This window comes from Arachis stenosperma, chromosome 5 (genome assembly GCF_014773155.1).
Source record: "Arachis stenosperma cultivar V10309 chromosome 5, arast.V10309.gnm1.PFL2, whole genome shotgun sequence".
Lineage (NCBI taxonomy): Eukaryota > Viridiplantae > Streptophyta > Magnoliopsida > Fabales > Fabaceae > Arachis > Arachis stenosperma.
In genome coordinates this window covers 116372143-116393073 of record NC_080381.1, presented here as the reverse complement: position 1 = coordinate 116393073, position 20931 = coordinate 116372143, and the positions used below count along the sequence as shown (strand labels likewise).

The following is a 20931-nucleotide window of genomic DNA, read 5'->3' as shown; positions in this document are numbered from 1 at the left end:
ACAAACTAAAAGAAGGGTTCGAAAGCATTACCGTACGGCACGTCCCCAGGGAACGAAACACCAGGGCAGACCTACTCTCCAAGCTAGCCAGTACCAAACCGGGACACGGTAACAAATCGTTAATTCAGGAGGTCGTTAGGTCGCCTTCTGTGTCAACAACAATCAACGCTCATCTGACGTCCTCAGACCGGGAGTCCTGGACGTACCCTATCCTACAATACCTCCTCGACGGAACTCTACCGCCAGATCCGAAGGAGGAAAAGCGAATAAAAAGGGAAGCCGCCAACTACACCATCGTAGCAGGACAACTATACAAACGTGGATTCTCGCAACCCCTACTCAAATATGTCGAACCCGGGGACACGGAGTACATACTCCGCGAAATCCATGAAGGCTGTTGCGGTCACCACGTCGGAGGCAAAACATTAGCCCAAAAAATCATCTGGGCTGGCTACTTCTGGCCCACAATCATTCGAGACTCCATACAACTAGTAAAAAGCTGTGACAAATGCCAAAGACACGCCAATATCCACCAAGCCGCCCCACACCAGCTCAGCACCATATCGGCAGAACGACCATTCGGTACTTGAGGGATCGACCTCGTCGGGCCCTTCCCTATAGCTCCCGGCCAACTAAGATATCTCATTGTCGCCATAGATTACTACACCAAATGGATCGAGGTCGAACCTCTGGCCTCCATAACGGCGACCCAGTGTCGGAAATTCGTTTGGCGACAGATCATCACCCGATTCGGAATCCCTGAGGTCGTCATCTCGGACAACGGAACCCAGTTTACCGACAAAAAATTCCGAGAATTCTTAGAAGGATTACACATATCCCATCGCTTCAGCTCAGTAGAACACCCTCAAACAAACGGACAGGTGGAATCCGCAAACAAAATAATCGTTAAAGGACTCAAGAAACGGCTCGACGAAGCCAAAGGACTATGGGCAGACGAATTAGGGTCAGTTCTATGGTCGTACCGAACAACACCCCAAACAACCACGGGGGAAACGCCTTTCCGATTAACATACGGCGTAGAAGCAGTCATCCCAGTAGAAATCGGGGACCCCAGCCCCAGAAAAACGGTCGGAGGTAACGACGAAGAAGCAGAACGAGACCTCATTAACGAAGAAAGAAGCATAGCTCACGTCAAAGAGTTAGCACTCAAACAAAGAATCAGCCTAAGATACAATCACGGCGTTATCCGACGAGAATTTGCGGCCGACGACCTCGTCCTACGACGAAACGATATCGGTCCCCCGACTCCAGGAGAAGGAAAGCTCACCCCCAACTAGGAAGGACCATACAGAATCAAGGCTGTAATCGGAAAAGGAGCGTATAAACTCGAACGGCTCAACGGCGACGAAGTCCCGAGGACCTGGAACGCAGCCAACTTGCGACGATACTACACCTAAAATGACCTAAATAGGTCGCCCCTTATTTTCCTTTCTATTTTTTATCCTTTATTTATATTTTTTAAAATCTCGGGTACTCTTTCCCGCCGTTAACGGAGGGTTTTAACGAGGCCCAACCATTCAATAAAAATTCCATTAAAAGCTATTTCCACTTTCCTACACGTCCCAAATACGGAACAAAGACACGGCCGCGACTGGAGGACTGATCACCCCCCAGGCCCAACACACGGATATCCATAAAAACCCGACCAAACGACGGTCCGAGGAAACGAAAAAACAAACGGGATAGCTCAAAACATATAAAAAGGCCCGAACGGCCGAAAAACACCATAATACAGATCATACAAAAGGCCCGAACGGCCGAAAATACCATTAAACGGTTCCCAAAGTCACGGCCCTTGGCCATCCAAAATATACAGAAACAAAGAAAGTTCAAAATAAAAATTACAGAGATAAAAAAGCTACTCGAGGTCGACAATCTGGCCATCACGAACGACCCTGAACGCTCCCACCACGGACACGTCCACGCCCGGAGCCAGCACCAAGGCCTGTGCCTTCATCGTCTCCTCGGTAGCAGCAATCGCACCTTTAGCGTCAGCCAACAGCTCCGTCTTCTCCCTCTTCAAGGCAGCAACCTCGGCCTTCAGAGCCTCCGACTCAGCAAGAAGCACGGCGGATTGAGAACCCGCATCTGAAGCCCGCTGCCGCTCCTCTGCCAATTGAGAGAGAAGCGAAGTCTCAACACCGGCAAGTCGGAGAATCTCCGCCTCGGCTTCCTCAGAAGACTTCACCGCCCTCTCCTTCGCAGCTTTGGCAGCCTCAAGCTCCTCCTTCAGCTTAGCCACCTCAGCCTGGGACTGACGGAGCTTCTTATCCAACAAACCAACCTGAGCCATCACGGGCTCGGCTTTCCGAACAACAACGGCAGATCGGAGAAGGGCACGATACACCGACTTGGCCTGGAAAGAGACATCACAGCCATCAAAGAACGGCTCAGTACCAGGCATCAAGTGTTCATCAATGAATCCCGGGGCATCAAAGCGCCGATCCATCACACTGGGCACAAGGCCCTCTTCCTCAAAAGTCTCGCTGCTCGGCTCCCCATGCCTCTGTCTCTTCCGAGAAGCCTCAGTAGCCGTCACCACGACAACCTCAGGCGAGTTCGTAGGGCCAGGAGAAACCTGGGCGCCGACCCGCGCGCCCGAGGAAATTACCTCCTGAGAAGCGGCCCGCGACCCCGCAACAGGGTTAGAAGCGGGAGTAGCCGGGGACGACGACCCCTCCTCCTGGGCCATCGCCGCCTTCAAACGTGCCAACGATGTCAAGCCACCAGCCATTTCAACTGCAAAAAATACAAAAAAAAACCCAAGTTACGAAAACGGGAAACAAAACATAAAAACCAAGAAAAGAACAGACACACACCAACGTACGACCGGCAAGCAACCGGATCACCCATCACGTCCCGAGGATTAAGAGGACGCTCCCCAAATAATTGCCACAGAACGAGAGCAATATCCCGCTCCTCCGGGGACAGGAACTCCTTCGAAACCCGAGTAAACACCGACGGGCCCGCCTTAAAGTTCCAGTAAGTGGGGAACCGACGTTCACCCTCCAACGTCAACCAAAAAGGATGATGTCCCCCCACGGGACGAACCTTAAAATAACCACTCTTAAAATCGTGGAAGGAATCTTCATACAAACCGAAAACACGACGATGGGGCTGAGCTCTGAAAGACACATACCCCTTCTTGTGCTTCCCCTCCTTAGTCGGAAGAGTACACAAGAAGAGGAAAAGGAAAACATTTACTGAGGCGGGTAGCTCTAAAAAATCACAGACAAGTTCGAAAGACCGTATCGCCGCCCAGCTATTCGGATGTAGCTGGGACGGCGCCACGGAGCACCGGTTCAATAACTGCTGGACAAATGGAGAAAAGGGAAGCCGAACACCAAGCCGGGTAAACATTGCCTCATACACCCACATCCAATCCGGTACAGTTGGGGAGTCGAGATTGGTATAGCAAACCCTCTCGTCAACCCCAGGAAGGGAAAGCTCATAGTGGCGTTCAGCATCGCCACCCCCACAGACAGCCCCTTCATCGCGGAGCCGTTGGAGGTCCGCCTCCGTCATCCGCGACGGCGTCCCCCAGACGTCACTAGTGACCCAGGAAAAAAGACCAGGGACACCCCCCGCCGGGGCCACCGGAGCCCTCAAACCCTCCGTCCTTCGGCGAGCCATACCTAAAATATCGACGAGCACCACCGTCAGCCAAACCTCACGGCAGAAAACGGCGGAGGAAAACCAAAAACAAACACCGCACACCACCAAATTGTACGATGGCACTCGCCCCCCTTACGGAACACAACAGAACTATCTACCACAAAACTACTCTAAAGCTACACTTAGCAAAAACAAAACAAAATGCAGCAAGAGACAGAGTAGCAGAAGCAAAAAGAAATAGAGAAATACCAACCTGATAAACCAAAGGAAGTAAACCCCGCAGAAGAAGAACAGTCGAAACCACAGAAAGAGAAATGGAGAATGGAAAATGCTCTGATTGGAAAAAAAGAAGCAACAGAGAAGTAAAAGCAAAACGAGGGAACTGAAGAAGGAAAACCAAAATGGTTTTTGAAAAAGTAAAATAACGAAAATACCCCTAGAAAGCAAAGCAAACGTAAGGGCAAAAGAGAAAAAACACGGCTCGCAATAAATGCCCCCCATCGAAAAAGTAACGCCTCGAAGAACGCAACAAACGCGACTGATACGGAAGAGTCACATCAGGCCTAAACGGTCAGACGAACCTTCCACGACACGAAACCGAGACACCGACCTCCTCCCGAAGGAACCAGACGGGCACCCGAGAAAATTGGGCCCCCAAACGAAAAACAAACGTCTCCCAGTGACAGACCGATCTCGCTCGCTCTCCCACTGCCGGGGTAACTGTTACGGACCCGGGCCACGGATCCCGAACCCGGGACTGCGCCTTACCTGGCTTCCCGGGTCCAATTCCTAAAGGCCCAAAAACTGGCCCTAACCAACTTTTGAATTCACACGTTCGTCTTATCTTGATCAGATAAGATAAGATAAGAACACCCACCATCTATAAATAAGAGGACCCAAGTCCTTCCAGGCACTCACTCATTCCTCACACCTTCTACCTGTTAGATCCATTCTGACTTGAGCGTCGGAGTGTCTTTGCAGGTACCTCCCCTCCGCTCCACTCGGATAACCCGACATCCACCTCGACCCGCAGATTCCCGATCCTCCTCTCAACCCGTACCAGAGACATCTTGTACATGTATAAATATATGTGTGCTTTAATTTATTTTCAATGTATTATTTGTATTCCAGTATGTATTTTATACTAGTGGATAACTTTGGTGGTTGATTTTAGTGTACATGTAACATAACTCATTTCTGTATTTACAGCAAATTTGGGTGTAAAACGAATATATTTGGGTGTAACACGAAAATATTTGAGTGTATTTTTATTCTGATAAGTTCTGTATAATTCAGAATTCTTCATCTTCTGCTGTTCTTCTTCGTCTTCTTATTTCATATTCTCATAATTCTTTTTGGGAGGAAAAAATCAAACAAAAAAGAAAAAAATACATAATGTTGCAAAATCAAAAGAAGAAGGAGGATAAACACGACGATGATGAAACACACGAAGAAAAAAGAGGAGAAACACAAAGAAAAAGGAGAAGAAGAAGGAAGAAGAGAAGGAGGAGAAACACGAAGAAAAAATGACAGTTATAATTTTCATCGAAGAAGAAGAAGAGTCATTCTTAATGGTGAAGGAGCGCTTTGGAAACGTGATGCGCGTGTTAACACGTTTTTGTGAGTAAATGTAGTTTCTATTGGATTTGACCCAACTTGTAAGACTTGTATGTGTAGTATGATTGAAATATAAATAAAATCGTAGTAAAATATCATCTCAAGAGCATTTATCTGAAGTCGTGTTTAATTGGAGTAAAAATATTGATGATTTTCCTTTTTATAAAAGTAAAAGTATTCGTGAATAAACTCTATGCATTTATATATAAAACTTATTGACAAAGATTCTTACAAAAAAATATTTTTCATAAAATTATCAAAGTAGAAGTTCTTTTCGGCTTCCTAATCTTAATTTTTTTTAGTACAGGGAAACAAACATGATCCAAATCACATAACTTATTCAATATATTTCAATGACCTAACCTAATCATACTTATCAGCTGAATCATGAATTATTCAACCAAATTATCATCAATAATTCTTATCGATATATTAGTATAGAACGAGAAAAAAATATATAGACGGAGCAAAGCTGCCATAGCCTCCCAATAATTATATTTTTCTATAATAATATTAGATATTATATTTTATTAAGTAAAATAAAAAAAGAAGGAGTCACCAAAAAATAAAAAATAAAAAAAGAAGGAAAAAAGGGTCAAAACTTTGGATTCGTTTTAGCTAGTCAATTTATTATTTGCCTTTTCACTTCATCCATCAGTTAACTTAAATCGCCGGTTACTAATGACGAAAAGTCTAAAATGTCTAAGTAACATAAATAAATGATAATGATTACTATATTCCATTCATTTATTAATCAATTCTACTAAAATTCAAAACAACAATGGAATGGAAATTCCCTAGTTTATTCCACTATTAATATGCGGGTTTGTCAACGTCCTTAGTCAATTTAAGTCCTCTCCAGTGCAGAAAATCGGGAACCTAGCAGTAAAAAAAAAAAACATAATGTAAAAGCAGAGTCACATACAATATTTGATAGCAAAAAATTTGGCAGTGATATGCACCAATTCAACCGAAGAACTCTACCAACAAAACATGAAAACCAAACATAGTTCAAACTTCAAAGCATTGTATTGTTTCTTCTTTTGTAGCTCCTCAGAATTACCTTCTTCAACATAAACTTTTCAGAAATTGGAACGAAAGAATTAGGAAGTTTTATGGCATATAAATGATTCATCATTGGAGCTTCTGGCCAGAGTCAATCAATTCCATTCAAATGGCAAAAGCACAACATGGAGAAGTAGAATTCACTTCCAAACCATGTTAAAGTGACTGAAAACTAATAACATTTTGTTTCCATCTAAAAAATCTCAAAGGCATAGACATTTCCTCTCATTTACCAAAAAAATTCAACTTATAAAAAAGCTAATTATAAAAATTAATAAATCAAGATCTATAACAAATGCCATAATAACGAAGAACACATGTGACATATATCCTGGCAGGGCATGCAAATACCATCATGAACAGAAGAATATGTGCACATTAATAATTCAGGATCAAACAAAAAGTAATATAATAGTTTACAAAACAATTGGAACATCTCACATTCTACAAATCATTCAGCCACATAAGATCATCAAGGTTCCATTCATAAAGCTAGCACAGCTGAAACAGCTAGCTTATGAGTAATGACAGATAATAATGCAGCTAGCATAGCACCATTGACAGGTAAGCACACTCTCCAGTTCAAACACAACAGAAGGTGATAAACAAAACCACCAATTCGGACACATTAACCATCACACACATAAACACAAACACAAACACATGGTGCTCAAAAGAAGCCCCAGTTCCAAGCAATGGTAAGTATCAACTAAGCTTATTCTGTTAAGCTTTCACTCCAATTATTGATTTATTGAACAATAAGATATTACATCAACACTAAAGCCTCAAGCTTTGATTATATCAATAGCCTAAATTTAAACGGGTTAGCATAAAAGAGGGACAAGATTCAAACTTTGGGCACTCACCCCTTCAAAAGCTTGGAACTTTCGCATTATTTGGCGCCGGTGGTTTCCTGGGGTGTCTTGGCGACGATGGAGATAGCGTGCAACCCTGATTGGAGCTCGTCGGCGAGGAGGTCGTACACCATACGGTGTCGTTTTACGAGGCTCTGCCCATCGAATTTTGGGGAAACGATCTTCACGTTGAAATGAGTCTCGTTATCGGAGTTTCCTTTAACGGCGGCGTGTCCGGCGTGCTGATACGACACGTCGTCTACCTCCAAGACGGTGGCTTCTAGCGCCGTTTGCAGCTTCGACTTTATTCTGTTGGCCCTTGAAAGTACCACGCTAGCTCCCCGAGAAGCCATGGAAAGGAGAAAAAGGTTTTGAATTTGGGGTTTTGCGGGCACCGTAGATATCGCAATTTGAATTTAGAGGATCGGATTGGAAAGAAAAAATGATTAAAACGAAAGAACCTAATGAAAGAGTAGTTGGTGCAAGGTGCAACTTTAGGGAAAAAGGAAAACCCTAATCGGAAAATGCAGAAAACAGAAGAGAAGGAAAAATGCGGTGAGCGTGGATCGAACACGCGACCTTCAGATCTTCAGTCTGACGCTCTCCCAACTGAGCTATCCCCGCAACTTGAAAATGATTTAATGTATTTATAATTTAGTAAATAACTTAGCTTAATATTCCTTTGATAAAGTAAAGTTTATTCTTCAATCTTTTGTTTACTTTCATTTCTTACTTTTATCATTCATATCAATTCTGTCCTAAATTTTGTTTAATTGTATAATTCTTATATTATTATAAACTAATATACTAATTAAGTAACGTGATAGTATATCCGATACGGCGATACATGGTAGTATTCGATATTAAAAAATATACGATTGTTATACGTATATTCTTATTTAAGTAAGTATTTTTTTTTTGAAAAGTTTGTTGATACTTTAAATATGACTTAGATATAATGTGAAATTGTTAACAGGTTTTAGAAAAGTTAATATCAATTGTGTGACTGTTGGTAGTAGTAAGTATTTGTAGTTTAACCTTTATAATTACTTGATTATCTTATAAATTTGAAAAAAATATATACATATTCTATTGCGTATTTGCATGTGTCAATCATTTAAAAAATTTGGTTTGTCTCTGAATCTCATATAGTGTGATAATATCCCATATCTATGTCTTATAATTTATGAAAATTGGTATGATTAAGTATTTTATGTCGTTTTTATTTTATATTCGTATTAGTATTGGTGCTTTATAGTTTCTTAGTGTTTAGTCTTCTATATTTAATCATTATTTATATATAAAGTATAAACTATAAAGAACCAAAATTCAAGCTTTTATATATATATATATATATCATCGGTAAGTATTTTGTAGAATACTAAATTGACCCTTAAAATACATTATGTTTAAGATATGCAATCTAATCGAGAGAGATATAAGGAAGAAAGTTAAATACCCTTGAAATGAATCTCAATAATCTCATCTTCTTTGTTTCTAATCCGTGATGTAAATAAAAATGCGGTGAGCGCGGATCGAACACGTGACCTTCAGATCTTCAGTCTGACGCTCTCCCAACTGAGCTATCCCCACAACAAATTAGATAATTTAATGAAGCCAAAATCTTCTGTTTCTGCTTCTATAAAAAGAAAAAAAATTAATCCTTCCTATATTGGATATATCAATCGTTATGATGGAACAATTAAAACTGTGTTTTCCTTCTGTTACTTTTTCATTAGGTTCTTGTAAAGTGCAAGGTAATTACCAAAAGAAGAACAAAGCTTATGTATACAGATAGCCTCAAAAAGGCAAGATCCATGTCAATTTTGTCTTAAATTTTGTTTTTTTTTTTTTTTTTATTTCATTCCCAAATCACTTATTATATACTTTATTCAATTTTTCTCATATATTAAAGATTTGATATAATACATTTAACTAAAATTTGGCACTGTCCTTTCTCCCAACACAAAATATTCAGAACAAAGACTCATCATACTTAACCAATTTCATTCAAATTATTAAACATTTGCAACATTATCAAGTATCAACCTTGGCAGCACCACCACGAGGATAATGAGTATTCATAATTCTTGTTACGAAAGTTCCAAGTGTAACCAATGTGACCACCACAGCCACTACTCCAATTACAACCTTAATTGCTGTCCTCTTCCTTGTTTTCAATTCACCAATGGAGGAGGAGTATTGCTCTTCAACTTTCTTTGGCATCACAATAGAGAGCACTCCATGAGATAACTTCGCGCTGATTTCATTCACATTTGTGTCTTTTGGAAGCCTAATTTCTTTGTGAAAACGGCTCCATTTGTTGTTGGATGAATCTAGAGGCCTTTCTCCAAAAATAGTTAGCAACCCTTTGTTGTTGGTTTGAACCTTAAGTTGCTCCTTTTTGAAACCTGCAAAAAATTATTCAGAAGAAAGCATATCATGTTATTATAAATTTTAATAGAGACTTATGATACACTTCTACATATTTTCTTAGTACCTAATTTGACAATTGGTTATAAATTTTTTAGTTGACGATATAAAAAAGTTTTATATTAGGATAATATGCATAATATGAGGTTATTTTCTAGAAAAGAACAGAGGGAAAAAATTTTAGTACCCTTCAAATCAATCTCAACAGTGACATGTTTTTCTTCTCTAATCCATCTGCAGCAAGGTTCAAATTCCTCATATGATCCATTGATTGTAGCCCCAGCAGTGTTATTTTTTCCCATTGCAGAATAATACTAGTTGTATAGCTTCTTCTATCTTAAACTTGTGATTTTTAGTTTCCTTATTATTCCAACAAATTTTATGGGAATGGGTTGAATGAATGAATGAGAGAACCGTGATACAGATATCTCTATTTATATCAATATAAATATATATATATACAAGGCTCAATGCATATAATAATTAAGAGTGTATTTGGTAATTGGGGTTCTCTTGGTTAAGAATGATTCCTTGTTGGTTTGAATAAGTTTTGTATTGTTACTTTCTTGAATCCTAGTTTTGAAGGTTCCTTCTTTTACTTCCATCTCTCAATTTCTGTTACTTTTTCTACAAACCAAGAATTGTAGCAATGTGTTCACAACAAGCTTGTGACTTAGCTTTCTATATTCTGATATTCTATAAGGGCGAAAAGCATTCACACCTTATCACATAAACTCAAGTAGGCCGTATAAGTGTAATTAATTAAAGAATTTTGGACACATGCATTATCATAAGAATAATACAGGAAAAATTCACATCTTATATTGGATAGTGTTAATTAATGAAAGCATACAGACTACTGTTCATTCACAGAAAAGGTAGTTAAAACTTAGATAACAATTGTCTACTCATTCATACACCAGAGTGCTGCTTTTATGAAAGATGTAACTTTTTTTCCACCTTTTTTGACTGCTAAAGTTTTAATCTATGGGCAAGTTGCTGAATGGGGACCAATAATGGTACCGCGTGGAATTTGTATGCAATAGCAACAAGAAATCATGATGACAGTTGTACAAGGTTTCTCTTCCTCGAAATTTCGAGGCAAAAACTAAGAATAAGTCGATGATTTTCAAAATCACTGTATAATAATTATAAGATTTATTATAATATAATTTTGTTATGGTGATTATAATGACTATAGTGTTTTAAAAAATATGACTAAAATTAAAATAACGTTTTTTTATTATTAACCATTGTTTTTAAAAGATGTTATCTAAAAAATTGTTACTAAAATATAATAAAAAATATAACTTAAATTTTAACATCAGTTACATAATTACTACATCACTTGCACAGTAGCATAGCATAGGATTCTTTTGAACATAAATTAATTAGTGAAAAGTGATGACGCGTGGGTCAGAGGTGGACCAAGGGAATCACTTACACTCACTCACTCACTCTATATAGTTTCTACTTTGTTTCTCTGGTTTTCATGATCATCCAACACTCCAACACCTTGCTTCCATCTCATGGCTCTGAAATCCCCCTCCTCCTCCTCTGCCCATCCCTTTTCCTCTTCTTCCATCAGATATCCATGGAAATACGATGTGTTCCTCAGTTTCAGAGGCGAAGATACTCGCTATGGTTTCACTGGCAACCTCTACAAAGCTCTTTCTGATAAAGGAGTCCATACCTTCATTGATGATGAGGAGCTTCAAAGAGGAGACGAAATCACACCCTCACTTCTCACCACAATTGAAGAGTCCAGGATTGCCATCATTGTCCTCTCTCCTAACTATGCTTCTTCTTGTTTTTGCTTAGACGAGCTTGTCCACATCCTTCACTGCATCAAGGGAAATAATCGGTTGGTTTTTCCAGTTTTCTATGAGGTTGATCCTTCTGATGTTCGCCATCTAAATAACAGTTTTGGAGAGGCAATAGCTAAGCATGAGAAGAGATACAAATATGATATGAACAACAAGGTGGACAAATGGAAACAGGCTCTGCAGCAAGTAGCTAATTTCTCAGGAGATCATTTCAAACAGGGGTACCTTACCTTCTTATATTTGTCTCTTCAATTATTTTACATTTATCTGACATTACAACTTCAATTCAGAAAGTATGTACGTATTAATATGATGAACATACACATACTAACTACCCTTGTTGGACAGAGTTGCATATGAATACAAGTTTATTGCAAATATCGTGGAAGTCATTTCAAGAAAGATTAGTCGTGTACCTTTGCCCGTTGCTGATTACCCTGTTGGACTAGAGTCTCGAGTGTCAAATATAATTTCACTTCTGGAAATGGATTCTAGTGATCGAGTTCACATGGTAGGGATACATGGAATTGGTGGCATAGGAAAAACGACACTTGCAATTGCTGTCTATAACTTGATAGCTGACAACTTTGAAAGTGTGTGCTTTCTTGAAGATGTGAGGGAAAATTCAAGTAAATATGGGTTGGTACATCTTCAAAATAACCTTCTTTGTAAGATACTAGGGAAGGAGGGAGTCCAGATACAAGGTGTTAAAGAAGGAACCTCACAAATACAACAAAGACTTCGTGAAAAGAAAGTTCTTTTGATTCTAGATGATGTTGATGAACAAAAGCAGTTAGAATCTATTGCTGGAGGACCTAATTGGTTTGGTGGTGGTAGCAGGGTGATTATTACAACACGAGATACACATTTGCTAAAACTCCATAATGTTGAAAAGACATTTGAGGTAGCTGCTTTAAGTAAGGAACATTCTCTTGAATTGCTTGTTAAAAAAGCTTTCAAAAATGATGAAGCCAACTCAACTTATTATGCGAATGCTTTAAATTGTGCAATAACTTATGCCTCTGGACATCCGTTGGCTTTGGAAATAATAGGTTCCAATTTGTTTGGAAAAGAAGTAGAACATTGGGGATCTGCATTACATCAGTATGAAAAAATTCCTAACAGGGAGATCCAACAAATACTTAAAATAAGTTATGATGCTTTGGAGGAATATGAGAAGGATATTTTTCTTGATATCACTTGTTGCTTTAAAGGACACAACTTGAAAGAAATTAGAGATATACTTCATGCTCATTATGGAGATAACATGACCTATCATATTGATCGGTTGGTTGATAAATCACTCATAAAGATTAAGTTTGGGGATCAAGTGACATTTCATGATTTGATAGAGGATATGGGCAAAGAAATTGTTCGACAAGAATCACCAAATATGCCAGGAAACCGTAGCAGGTTATGGTCTCATGAAGATATAGTTCAAGTTTTACAAGAAAAACAAGTAAGTTATTATTTCAATGATTTTAGTTTTATGTCTTTAAATTTGTTTTATCACCTTATGATATTATATGCTCACAAACTATATTGTATGATAATAATTTTATTAGTGGGGCATAGTATATATAATATGATAATAATTTTATAATTATATTTTATTATTATAAAATATAATTAGTCTTCTAGTTATTTAACTAATAAATTAAAACACTTGTATAGTAATTTAAATAATAACATATAACTTAGAATTTTATTCTTCTAAGTTTTATATTTTAAAAAAATTGAATAATTCTTTCATTATCAATATAATTAAATGTCTATTTTTTAATATATGTCACTAAATAATAATTTAAAAATCATCTCTCATAAGATTACGAAACTGACTCTTTATAATATTTATAATTAAAATTTTTTAGAGTTGATATCATTATCACCAACAAAACTAGAGCTAACTTGAAAAGAAATAGATATCCTAGTGTTTAGATCTTATTTCTCATTTCAACTTTTATTTGTTACTAATTAATATTATTATATTTCAAAATTTAAATTATTGATGAATCTTATTATTCAATAACTATTAACCATGTAATAAAAAATATATACAATAACATAACTACAAAATAAAATGCAAAATAAGTGAATGGATTACAAAATATAAAAAGATAAAAATAAATATTTAATTAAATAAAAAGAAATTAAAGAATGAAGTTAAGGAGTATTATTAGAAAATAGAGAATAAAAAACGAACAAGAGAAGGGAATTAAAATTTTAGAGAGCATAAAAAATGACGCTTGTGGTATCTAGATTTAAATTACTGACTTGGTTTTTAATTATCTTTTTTTTATTATTATTTAATTATTTTATTAAATAATCAATATAATATTATTATAAGATAGTGAGATCTTCTCTCTGTATATATTATGAAAACAGAAATAAATTAAAAAAAAATTGAAGTGGAGTTAAATTTATTTATTGAGTGGGGACAAATAAATTTTTATCCTATATAATACATATATATAATACATAGAACTTTATAAAATTTCAATGGGGGCACTTGTCCCCATACCCTCCCATGTAAATCCGTCCGTGGACATGTTAATCATTTCTCATACTTCACATTTCTCATACTTCAATATATTTTATGCAATACTAGTTCATTATTTTTCTCTGTACTCTTCATAAATTTGTCTAATGTATACATATATATTTTAATTAGTTCATGATTTTAATATTGTATTGAAAGGGGACTAGCACCGTTGAGATTATATATCTGGAATTTCCTTCCTCAAAAATGGAGGAAAATGGTGATCCATCGAAAAAGAAGAAAAATAAAGTTGTACAAGTGGAATGGGATGGACTAGCGTTTAAGGATATGGTAAATCTGAAGACACTTATCATAAAAAATGGTTCTTTTTCCAAAGGTCCCAAATATCTTCCAAACAATTTAAGAGTATTGGATTGGAGGAGGTCTCCATTGGAGGGTTTTCCAGATGATTTTCAATCAAAGCACCTCTGCATGCTCAAGTTACCCGAATATCCTTTTAAGTCATACAAGTTGGATAGCTTATCCAAGGCAAGTATACTAAATTCATTTTTTCGATTTTGTATGTTTAGTAAATTCACATGGTTATTTGTTTGACTTTTTTTTTTTTTTTTTTTCTGTCTTGATGTTTTTCTTCTTTCAGAACTTGGCCTCCTTGAATGTTTTGAATTTTGACAACAGTGAGTATTTGAAAGAGATACCTGATGTGTCCGGTCTTCTAACTTTACAAAAATTATCATTCAGTGGTTGTAAGAATTTGATTAGAGTTCACAATTCAGTTGGTATCCTCAATAATCTTAAAGTCTTGAAAGCTGAAGATTGCGAGAGTCTTAGGACTTTTCCATCTATCAATTTGCCCTCACTTGAAATACTTATGTTGTCTGGTTGCAAAAGAGTTGCGAAATTCCCAGAAATACTGGGAAAGATGGAAAAGGTAGAAATTCTTCGTTTGTGTGGCACTAACATAAAAGATTTGCCATCGTCATTTCAAAACCTTTGTGAGTTGTCCCATTTGATTCTGAGTGCCAATACCTTTCATAGGATACCAAGTGTGATTGTGGATATGCCAAAACTGTCTACATTATATATTAAGGTAGAAGGCCATAAGTATGAGACTTGGGAATCACGCAACAAGTTGGAAGAGGGGGTTGAAGGAACACTCAGCTCTTCAAATGTGACTAATCTTACTCTCTATAACTATATGCTGTCAGATAACTTTTTTCCACTGGCACTTGCATGGTTTCGCAATGTGAAAACATTAAACCTGACTCGCAACAGGTTCACAATCCTTCCCGAATGCATCCAAGATTTTCGCTTTCTAAGCTCCCTCAAAGTTGATGACTGCAATAAGCTAGTTAAGATTGCAGGAATTCCACCAAATTTGAATCAATTCTCGGCAGTAGGCTGCAGCAACTTGACTGAGGAGGAGGTCAAAAGCGTGTTACTCAATCAGGTTTCTTTTTATTTTTATTTTTATTTTTTTTAATTATTAGATTAATAATACTGTTATAGTGTATGCTAACTACTACCTACGAAATATTAATGACTCACAGGAACTGCACGAGAATGGAAGAACCGAGTTCGCATTGCCAGGAACAACAATTCCAGCATGGTTTGAAGAGCAGGGAAAGGGAAATTCTATTTCATTCTGGTTTCGTGGCGAGTTCCCTTCGAATGCACTTTGCTTTGCAGTTCTACGGCGGAAAAGGCCCAGAGGTTTAACTCATATAACAACCATGGTGAGCATCAATGGCAAGCAAGTTTCCCGTGGAGGTGGGAGAACCCAAATGCAGGACCTATTTATTTTTGCTCTGTCCGTGACAAATAAAACGTATCATTTGGATGGAATATGCTTTGAAAATAAATGGAATCATGCGAATGTTTCATTTGAAATTGACGGCGCAATGGAGTTTGGAATGCATATATTGAAGAAAGAGAGTAGTAGCATCATGAAAGATATTCAATTCACTAATTGTAACAGTCCAGACCACCTACCAGCACGATATTGTCCACTTTGGCACAGTAACAGCCCAGATCACAAAAGAAAAAGGCTTGGCTATTGTCCAAGGAAAAGGAAAAGGCCTCACGGTTATTGTCCAAGGAAAAGGAAAAGGCCACACGGTTTTGTGCCAAGGCTTCACGCTTATTGTTGGCTTCACGCTTATTGTCCAAGGAAAAGGAAAAGGCCACACGGTTTTGTGCCAAGGCTTCACGGTTATTGTCCAAGGAAAAGGAAAAGGCCACACGGTTTTGTGCCTCATGATTTTAAGGATAGAGATGCGAATGTTTCATTTGAAATTGACGGCGCAATGGGGTTTGGAATGCATATATTGAAGAAAGAGAGTAGTAGCATCATGAAAGATATTCAATTCACTAATTGTAACAGTCCAGACCACCTACCAGCACGATATTGTCCACTTTGGCACAGTAACAGCCCAGATCACAAAAGAAAAAGGCTTGGCTATTGTCCAAGGAAAAGGGAAAGGCCTCACGGTTATTGTCCAAGGAAAAGGAAAAGGCCACACGGTTTTGTGCCTCATGATTTTAAGGATAGAGATGATAGCCGCTCATCTTTGACGATAGAGATGATAGCTGAAGCCTCCACACTCACTGATCAAAACGCACGCGTCATGTTTGGGAGAGGTATCTACACCTTTATAAGGCATGCTTTGTTCCTCTCCCCAACCGATGTAGGACCTTACACTAATCCTTGCATAAAGAATGAAGACGATGAAGCTCTCCATGGTATTGACAGCATTGACGTTCGTCTAAGGTAAAATTACTCTCGGTCTTGTCTTAGGGAAGAACAGAGGAGAGAAACTTGAGAAATATGAATTTTATTTTCTTTGAACTAAAGTGATTGATCTAAACTGTTACGACCAGCTTAATCAGCTTATATAGTTATTTACAAGCATGTGTTGAATGAATGCATGTGATGAGTGTAAATGATCCTGTTAAAATCAGTTTTATTGCCAAAACAGAATCGGTTGCTTCATTGCTAAGTTACAGCGTCATTATCAATGCTTGACAGTAATCTTTTCTTAAGGAAGTGCCAGTGTATATGACATGAGTTTTTGACTCCAATTAGTCCCAGCTTAATTCAATAAATAGAACCTTAACCCCTAAATTTATCTCATCCTTCTTCTCTTCTCTCCAGGCTACAACCAGGTTCTGCAACTAGCCAACCAGCTTCGCAGAATCCTCTTGGGCATAGTGGAGACACGTCACATTCAAAAGGGAACTGGGCAGTGCCACAGTTCAGGGGGGGCACTGTTTTACCTAGGTGGAACATAAAAGTGATGTTTTGTACAATGTTAAGCATTGTAGTGTGTGGTTTGGGTATGTGGTTAGGAAAGAATTAGGGTGCTGTGAGTTTAGGAGCAAAGAATGAAACAATTAAGCCCTACTTCATGTGGATAGTATTCAAGCTTTCTTCCAATGTAAAAAAAGCCTTAGGGCTCTAAAAGAAGCATCACCTTAATTCAATGGAACCTTATTGCAGTTTTCTTGCATATTTGCACTTAATACATGCCCTTGACAATTGATGCATAGCTTCGTTGTACCTGCATAATAACAATTAAAGCAATATAGACAAACTTGATAGTCAAATAATAATTCTGAAAGGTATAACTTGCATAAATATTGATTCATAAGTTGTATTAATTAAATTAAGTTAATAATGACAGCGTCATAACAAGCAGTACTTGCTGCTAATTTTCAATAAGCATATACAAGTATTAAGCAGATTCAAAGAAGTTAAAGCAAAAAGGGGAGACATGCGGCCGAGGGGCTATGAATCTATTCCAACCAAAAGAAAGAGCTTCATAGAACATATTCCAGAACACCAAAGTTTCAACCTATTTGCTATGTATAAACATTTATAGCTCTATACAAAAAATTCTAAGTTTAAATGGTTTCAGTTTTTAAGGAGGGATTGCTGTTTTTGGTGGGAAATAATAAGTGGGAAGTGTGATCACATATAGTTGCCCTATATTATTTGATCAATAATAATCTTCTGAATAAATGGAACAAACTAACTAAAAAGAGCACTGGGATTAGAGTGCTTGATTGATCTTGTTCTTGAAGAAAACATAAAAAGGACACAAACTTCTTGTTTATTTCAGTAGTGACAGCAAAAGAAAAAAGAATGCTACCTGATCATTCAATACGCTCCATGGTATTCTGAGCAACAGTTTTATATGATACGAGATATTATAACAAATATATCTAAGTGTAATTCTTGGAGAAGAATTTGGTGGTGTGCAAAGAGTTGCAAAAAGATTTTCAATTTAAATCAGAAGTACATTGATCAAGGAATTTGCAAACAGTTTAAGAGTATTGGAATGGTGGAGATATCCTTCAAATATTTTCCCTGTCATTTTCAACCAAAGGAACTCTCCATATTCAAGTTGCCCTCACTGGAAGATCTCCGTCTATCTGGTTGCTCAAGCCTTGAGTATTTTCCAGAAATTCCAGACGAGATGGAAAATCTTGAAATGCTTAATTTGAGTAACACAGGCATAAAAGATTTGCCATGTTCATTTCATAATCTTTCTGGGTTGTGGTTTCTGAAAATGAGTAGGAATGAAATGTGTAAGATACCAAGTGTCATTGGCATGATGCCACGACTGCATCAGTGTCATATTTCGGGAGGAGGCAATTTGGGGAGGATATCAAGAAAGCAGGAGGACGGGCTTCATCGAATACTCACTCACTCCCTTCCATCTCACAATATGATATGTCTTTCTCTCAGAAACAGTAATTTGTTAGATGAGTTTTTTCCACTAGCTCTTGCATGCTTTCCCAATTTGGAACATTTAGACTTAATAGGCAATAATTTTACAGTCCTTCCTGAATGCATGCAAGAATTTCGTTTTTTATACTGGATCAACGTTGATGAATGCAAGCATCTTAATCAATGGAACTCCACGAGGGTGGAAGTACCGAGTTTGTGATGCCAGGAGGAATGGATATGAAACACTACCTTTGGAAAAGGAATGGAATCATGCGGAGGTTTCGTATCAAGCAAGTTACAATTACTTTCATGCGGTTCCAACTGAGCGAATTGCAAGAGAGATTGGAATGCATGTATTGAAGAAAGAGAGTTTAGTCATGCAAGATATTCGATTCACTGATCCTTACAAAAGGACACAACTACTTATAATGATGCTCATGCTCTCTAAAGTATTCCCCAACCATAAGAACCAGCCCTTGCTCCCGGAAAGATGCATTGGTTTGTGCACATTGCAGTTTCTGGCATAGAGGATTCAATATCAGCATCTGCAGTGCTAGTTTTGTTTTCAGAAACTGTTTTAACTCATTGATTTATAGGCAACAAGATGCATGTTTTTGTACATTAGCTTGCATCAATCAATATACACCAAGCTTGCTGCATTCTGCATTCTCAATGTCAATAGGTACAAGTTCTAAGTCATGAACTAGCCTTTCAATTTGGTATACGGTAGCTTAAACAATAATTGATTGATTTTGAAAGTAACAATGACAATTAAAAATCAATTTTCCTTTGGTTTAAATAAAATATTATTTCGTCAATAAAAGATAGAATGGAAACTTTTTGGTTAATTTAGTTGATGAGTGCAAAAGATAGAAGAAGAAGTGACTTGCTAATAAAACTTTTCAGTGAAATGGATTTCTTAAAATATGAATGGAAACTTTATCATATGCTTCAAAAAACAATAAAGCTCTAGAAAACATTTGTAAGCAGCTTCATTTGGTGAATCCATATGGTTTAGTGACAGCAATGACATTAAATAACCTTAATTAATCTAATTACTAATTCAAACAAAATCTCCATGGAACATTTTAAGTTTTATATATTGTGAAATATTCACTAATTAATAATTTCGCAAAAGGACAACACTAATGCTTATTATGTTCTCAATAGTATGCACAAGCATAAGAAGCAACCCTTGCACATGAAAATGCATAGGTTTGTAGTTCAATGTGATTTTTCAACTAACTGATTTCCAGATTTAATAATAAAAGAATTGACCTAAAGGATCTTATTTATGAACAAGTATCTTTTTTTGGTTTTTCTCGCAGTATTCCCATCCTGCAGACCAATGACTAATCCGTTGCAGATCGGAACTCTATTTAAAGATTTATCGTTGGTCAATGGATTATTCCAATTATGAATAAGTATCTTGACCTTATTATATGTTTCATTTCAAAGCACGAAAGTTTTTTATTTTCATTTCTTGGGATACAAGAAAAACAGGACTAAACAAATTTTATTTTTTAATTACAGAGAGAACATGAGAAATAAGAATAGTTTTTTTCATTTTTTGTTGTCATGTAATCTTGGCCTCTTGATCCGGAAGATAAGAATAATAATAGATGAATCAATGATTACTTGATAGAATTTTAAGGTATGCATCTGACTTTTACCTTTTTTTTTATTTACCAAAGTTAGGATTGAAATTCGAATCTACGACCTCTTAAGTGAGTATGGGAAGATTATGCCATTTGGGCTATAATTCATTGCAATCTGACTTTTGCTTTGCACAAATAAAATAATGAAATGGGAATACATAGAATTCGCCCATCTACCCAGCGAACTCCCTTTAACTTTTTTCAAATCCGTATTTTTAATCAAATTTAATCTATTATTATCATCTTCAAATAGTATATAGATTTACAAACAGTATATAGGAATACACAAAAATACACAGACAACAACCATGACTTCTTCAAAGATTTTTTTAATTATAAATTAAAAAATAAATCATATTTAACTATGACAACCATTATCATCGTCTCCAGAAATATGACTTATAATTAAAAAATAAGTGTAATAGCCTGTGACATGCACGTGATAAGATTGAAATTATAATTTTAAATTCTTTTGTTAAGATTAATTTGAATTATAATAATTTGATTAATAAAAATGTAACATATTATGTATTGTTTATTTTTTCTTAATCTAGTATTAAATGTATTAACTCTAAAATAGTTATTAATTAGTTTTAATAATTTACTTTTT

At 36.9% G+C, this 20931-nt stretch overlaps 4 protein-coding genes and 2 non-coding genes across 6 annotated transcripts; 2 read left to right on the top strand and 4 right to left on the bottom strand.

The window, feature by feature from the left end:
- Positions 1-7017: 7017 nt before the first annotated feature.
- Positions 7018-7733, bottom strand: LOC130979651 (protein BOLA1, chloroplastic). Its single transcript, XM_057903139.1, has one exon. The coding sequence runs from the start codon at positions 7523-7525 to the stop codon at positions 7211-7213; it is 315 nt and encodes a 104-aa protein (XP_057759122.1). The 5' UTR covers positions 7526-7733; the 3' UTR covers positions 7018-7210.
- On the bottom strand, positions 7724-7796 carry TRNAF-GAA (transfer RNA phenylalanine (anticodon GAA)). Its single transcript has one exon. It is a non-coding gene; the product is annotated as a tRNA-Phe (tRNA).
- Positions 7797-8692: 896 nt separating this feature from the next.
- Positions 8693-8765, bottom strand: TRNAF-GAA (transfer RNA phenylalanine (anticodon GAA)). The gene has a single exon. It is a non-coding gene; the product is annotated as a tRNA-Phe (tRNA).
- A 292-nt stretch (positions 8766-9057) lies between these two features.
- Positions 9058-10191, bottom strand: LOC130982969 (inactive protein RESTRICTED TEV MOVEMENT 2-like). Its single transcript, XM_057907129.1, has 2 exons — positions 9793-10191; positions 9058-9583 (listed from the first exon to the last, which is right to left on the bottom strand). Exons 1-2 carry the CDS (start codon positions 9905-9907, stop codon positions 9210-9212), a joined length of 489 nt encoding a protein of 162 aa, XP_057763112.1. The 5' UTR covers positions 9908-10191; the 3' UTR covers positions 9058-9209.
- Positions 10192-11095: 904 nt separating this feature from the next.
- Positions 11096-17440, top strand: LOC130979835 (TMV resistance protein N-like). The gene is made up of 6 exons (XM_057903381.1): positions 11096-11652; positions 11780-12890; positions 14130-14459; positions 14572-15381; positions 15482-16701; positions 17086-17440. The coding sequence occupies exons 1-6, from the start codon at positions 11135-11137 to the stop codon at positions 17288-17290; spliced, it is 4194 nt and encodes a 1397-aa protein (XP_057759364.1). The 5' UTR covers positions 11096-11134; the 3' UTR covers positions 17291-17440.
- A 74-nt stretch (positions 17441-17514) lies between these two features.
- LOC130979837 (disease resistance protein RPV1-like) lies at positions 17515-19332 on the top strand. Its single transcript, XM_057903383.1, has one exon. It carries the CDS (start codon positions 18128-18130, stop codon positions 18881-18883), a length of 756 nt encoding a protein of 251 aa, XP_057759366.1. The 5' UTR covers positions 17515-18127; the 3' UTR covers positions 18884-19332.
- The last annotated feature ends 1599 nt before the right edge of the window (positions 19333-20931 follow it).

Excerpts from the sequence above, each read along its gene's own strand:
- LOC130979837 (XM_057903383.1), top strand. The coding sequence starts at position 18,128 with ATGATACGAGATATTATAACAAATATATCTAAGTGTAATTCTTGGAGA.
- LOC130979651 (XM_057903139.1), bottom strand. The coding sequence starts at position 7,525 with ATGGCTTCTCGGGGAGCTAGCGTGGTACTTTCAAGGGCCAACAGAATA.
- LOC130979835 (XM_057903381.1), top strand. The coding sequence starts at position 11,135 with ATGGCTCTGAAATCCCCCTCCTCCTCCTCTGCCCATCCCTTTTCCTCT. Across the intron at positions 14,460-14,571 it reads AGTTGGATAGCTTATCCAAG|AACTTGGCCTCCTTGAATGT; the intron begins GCAAGTATACTA and ends TTCTTCTTTCAG. Across the intron at positions 16,702-17,085 it reads AGCATTGACGTTCGTCTAAG|GCTACAACCAGGTTCTGCAA; the intron begins GTAAAATTACTC and ends TCTTCTCTCCAG.
- LOC130982969 (XM_057907129.1), bottom strand. The coding sequence starts at position 9,907 with ATGGGAAAAAATAACACTGCTGGGGCTACAATCAATGGATCATATGAG. Across the intron at positions 9,584-9,792 it reads TGTTGAGATTGATTTGAAGG|GTTTCAAAAAGGAGCAACTT; the intron begins GTACTAAAATTT and ends AATTTTTTGCAG.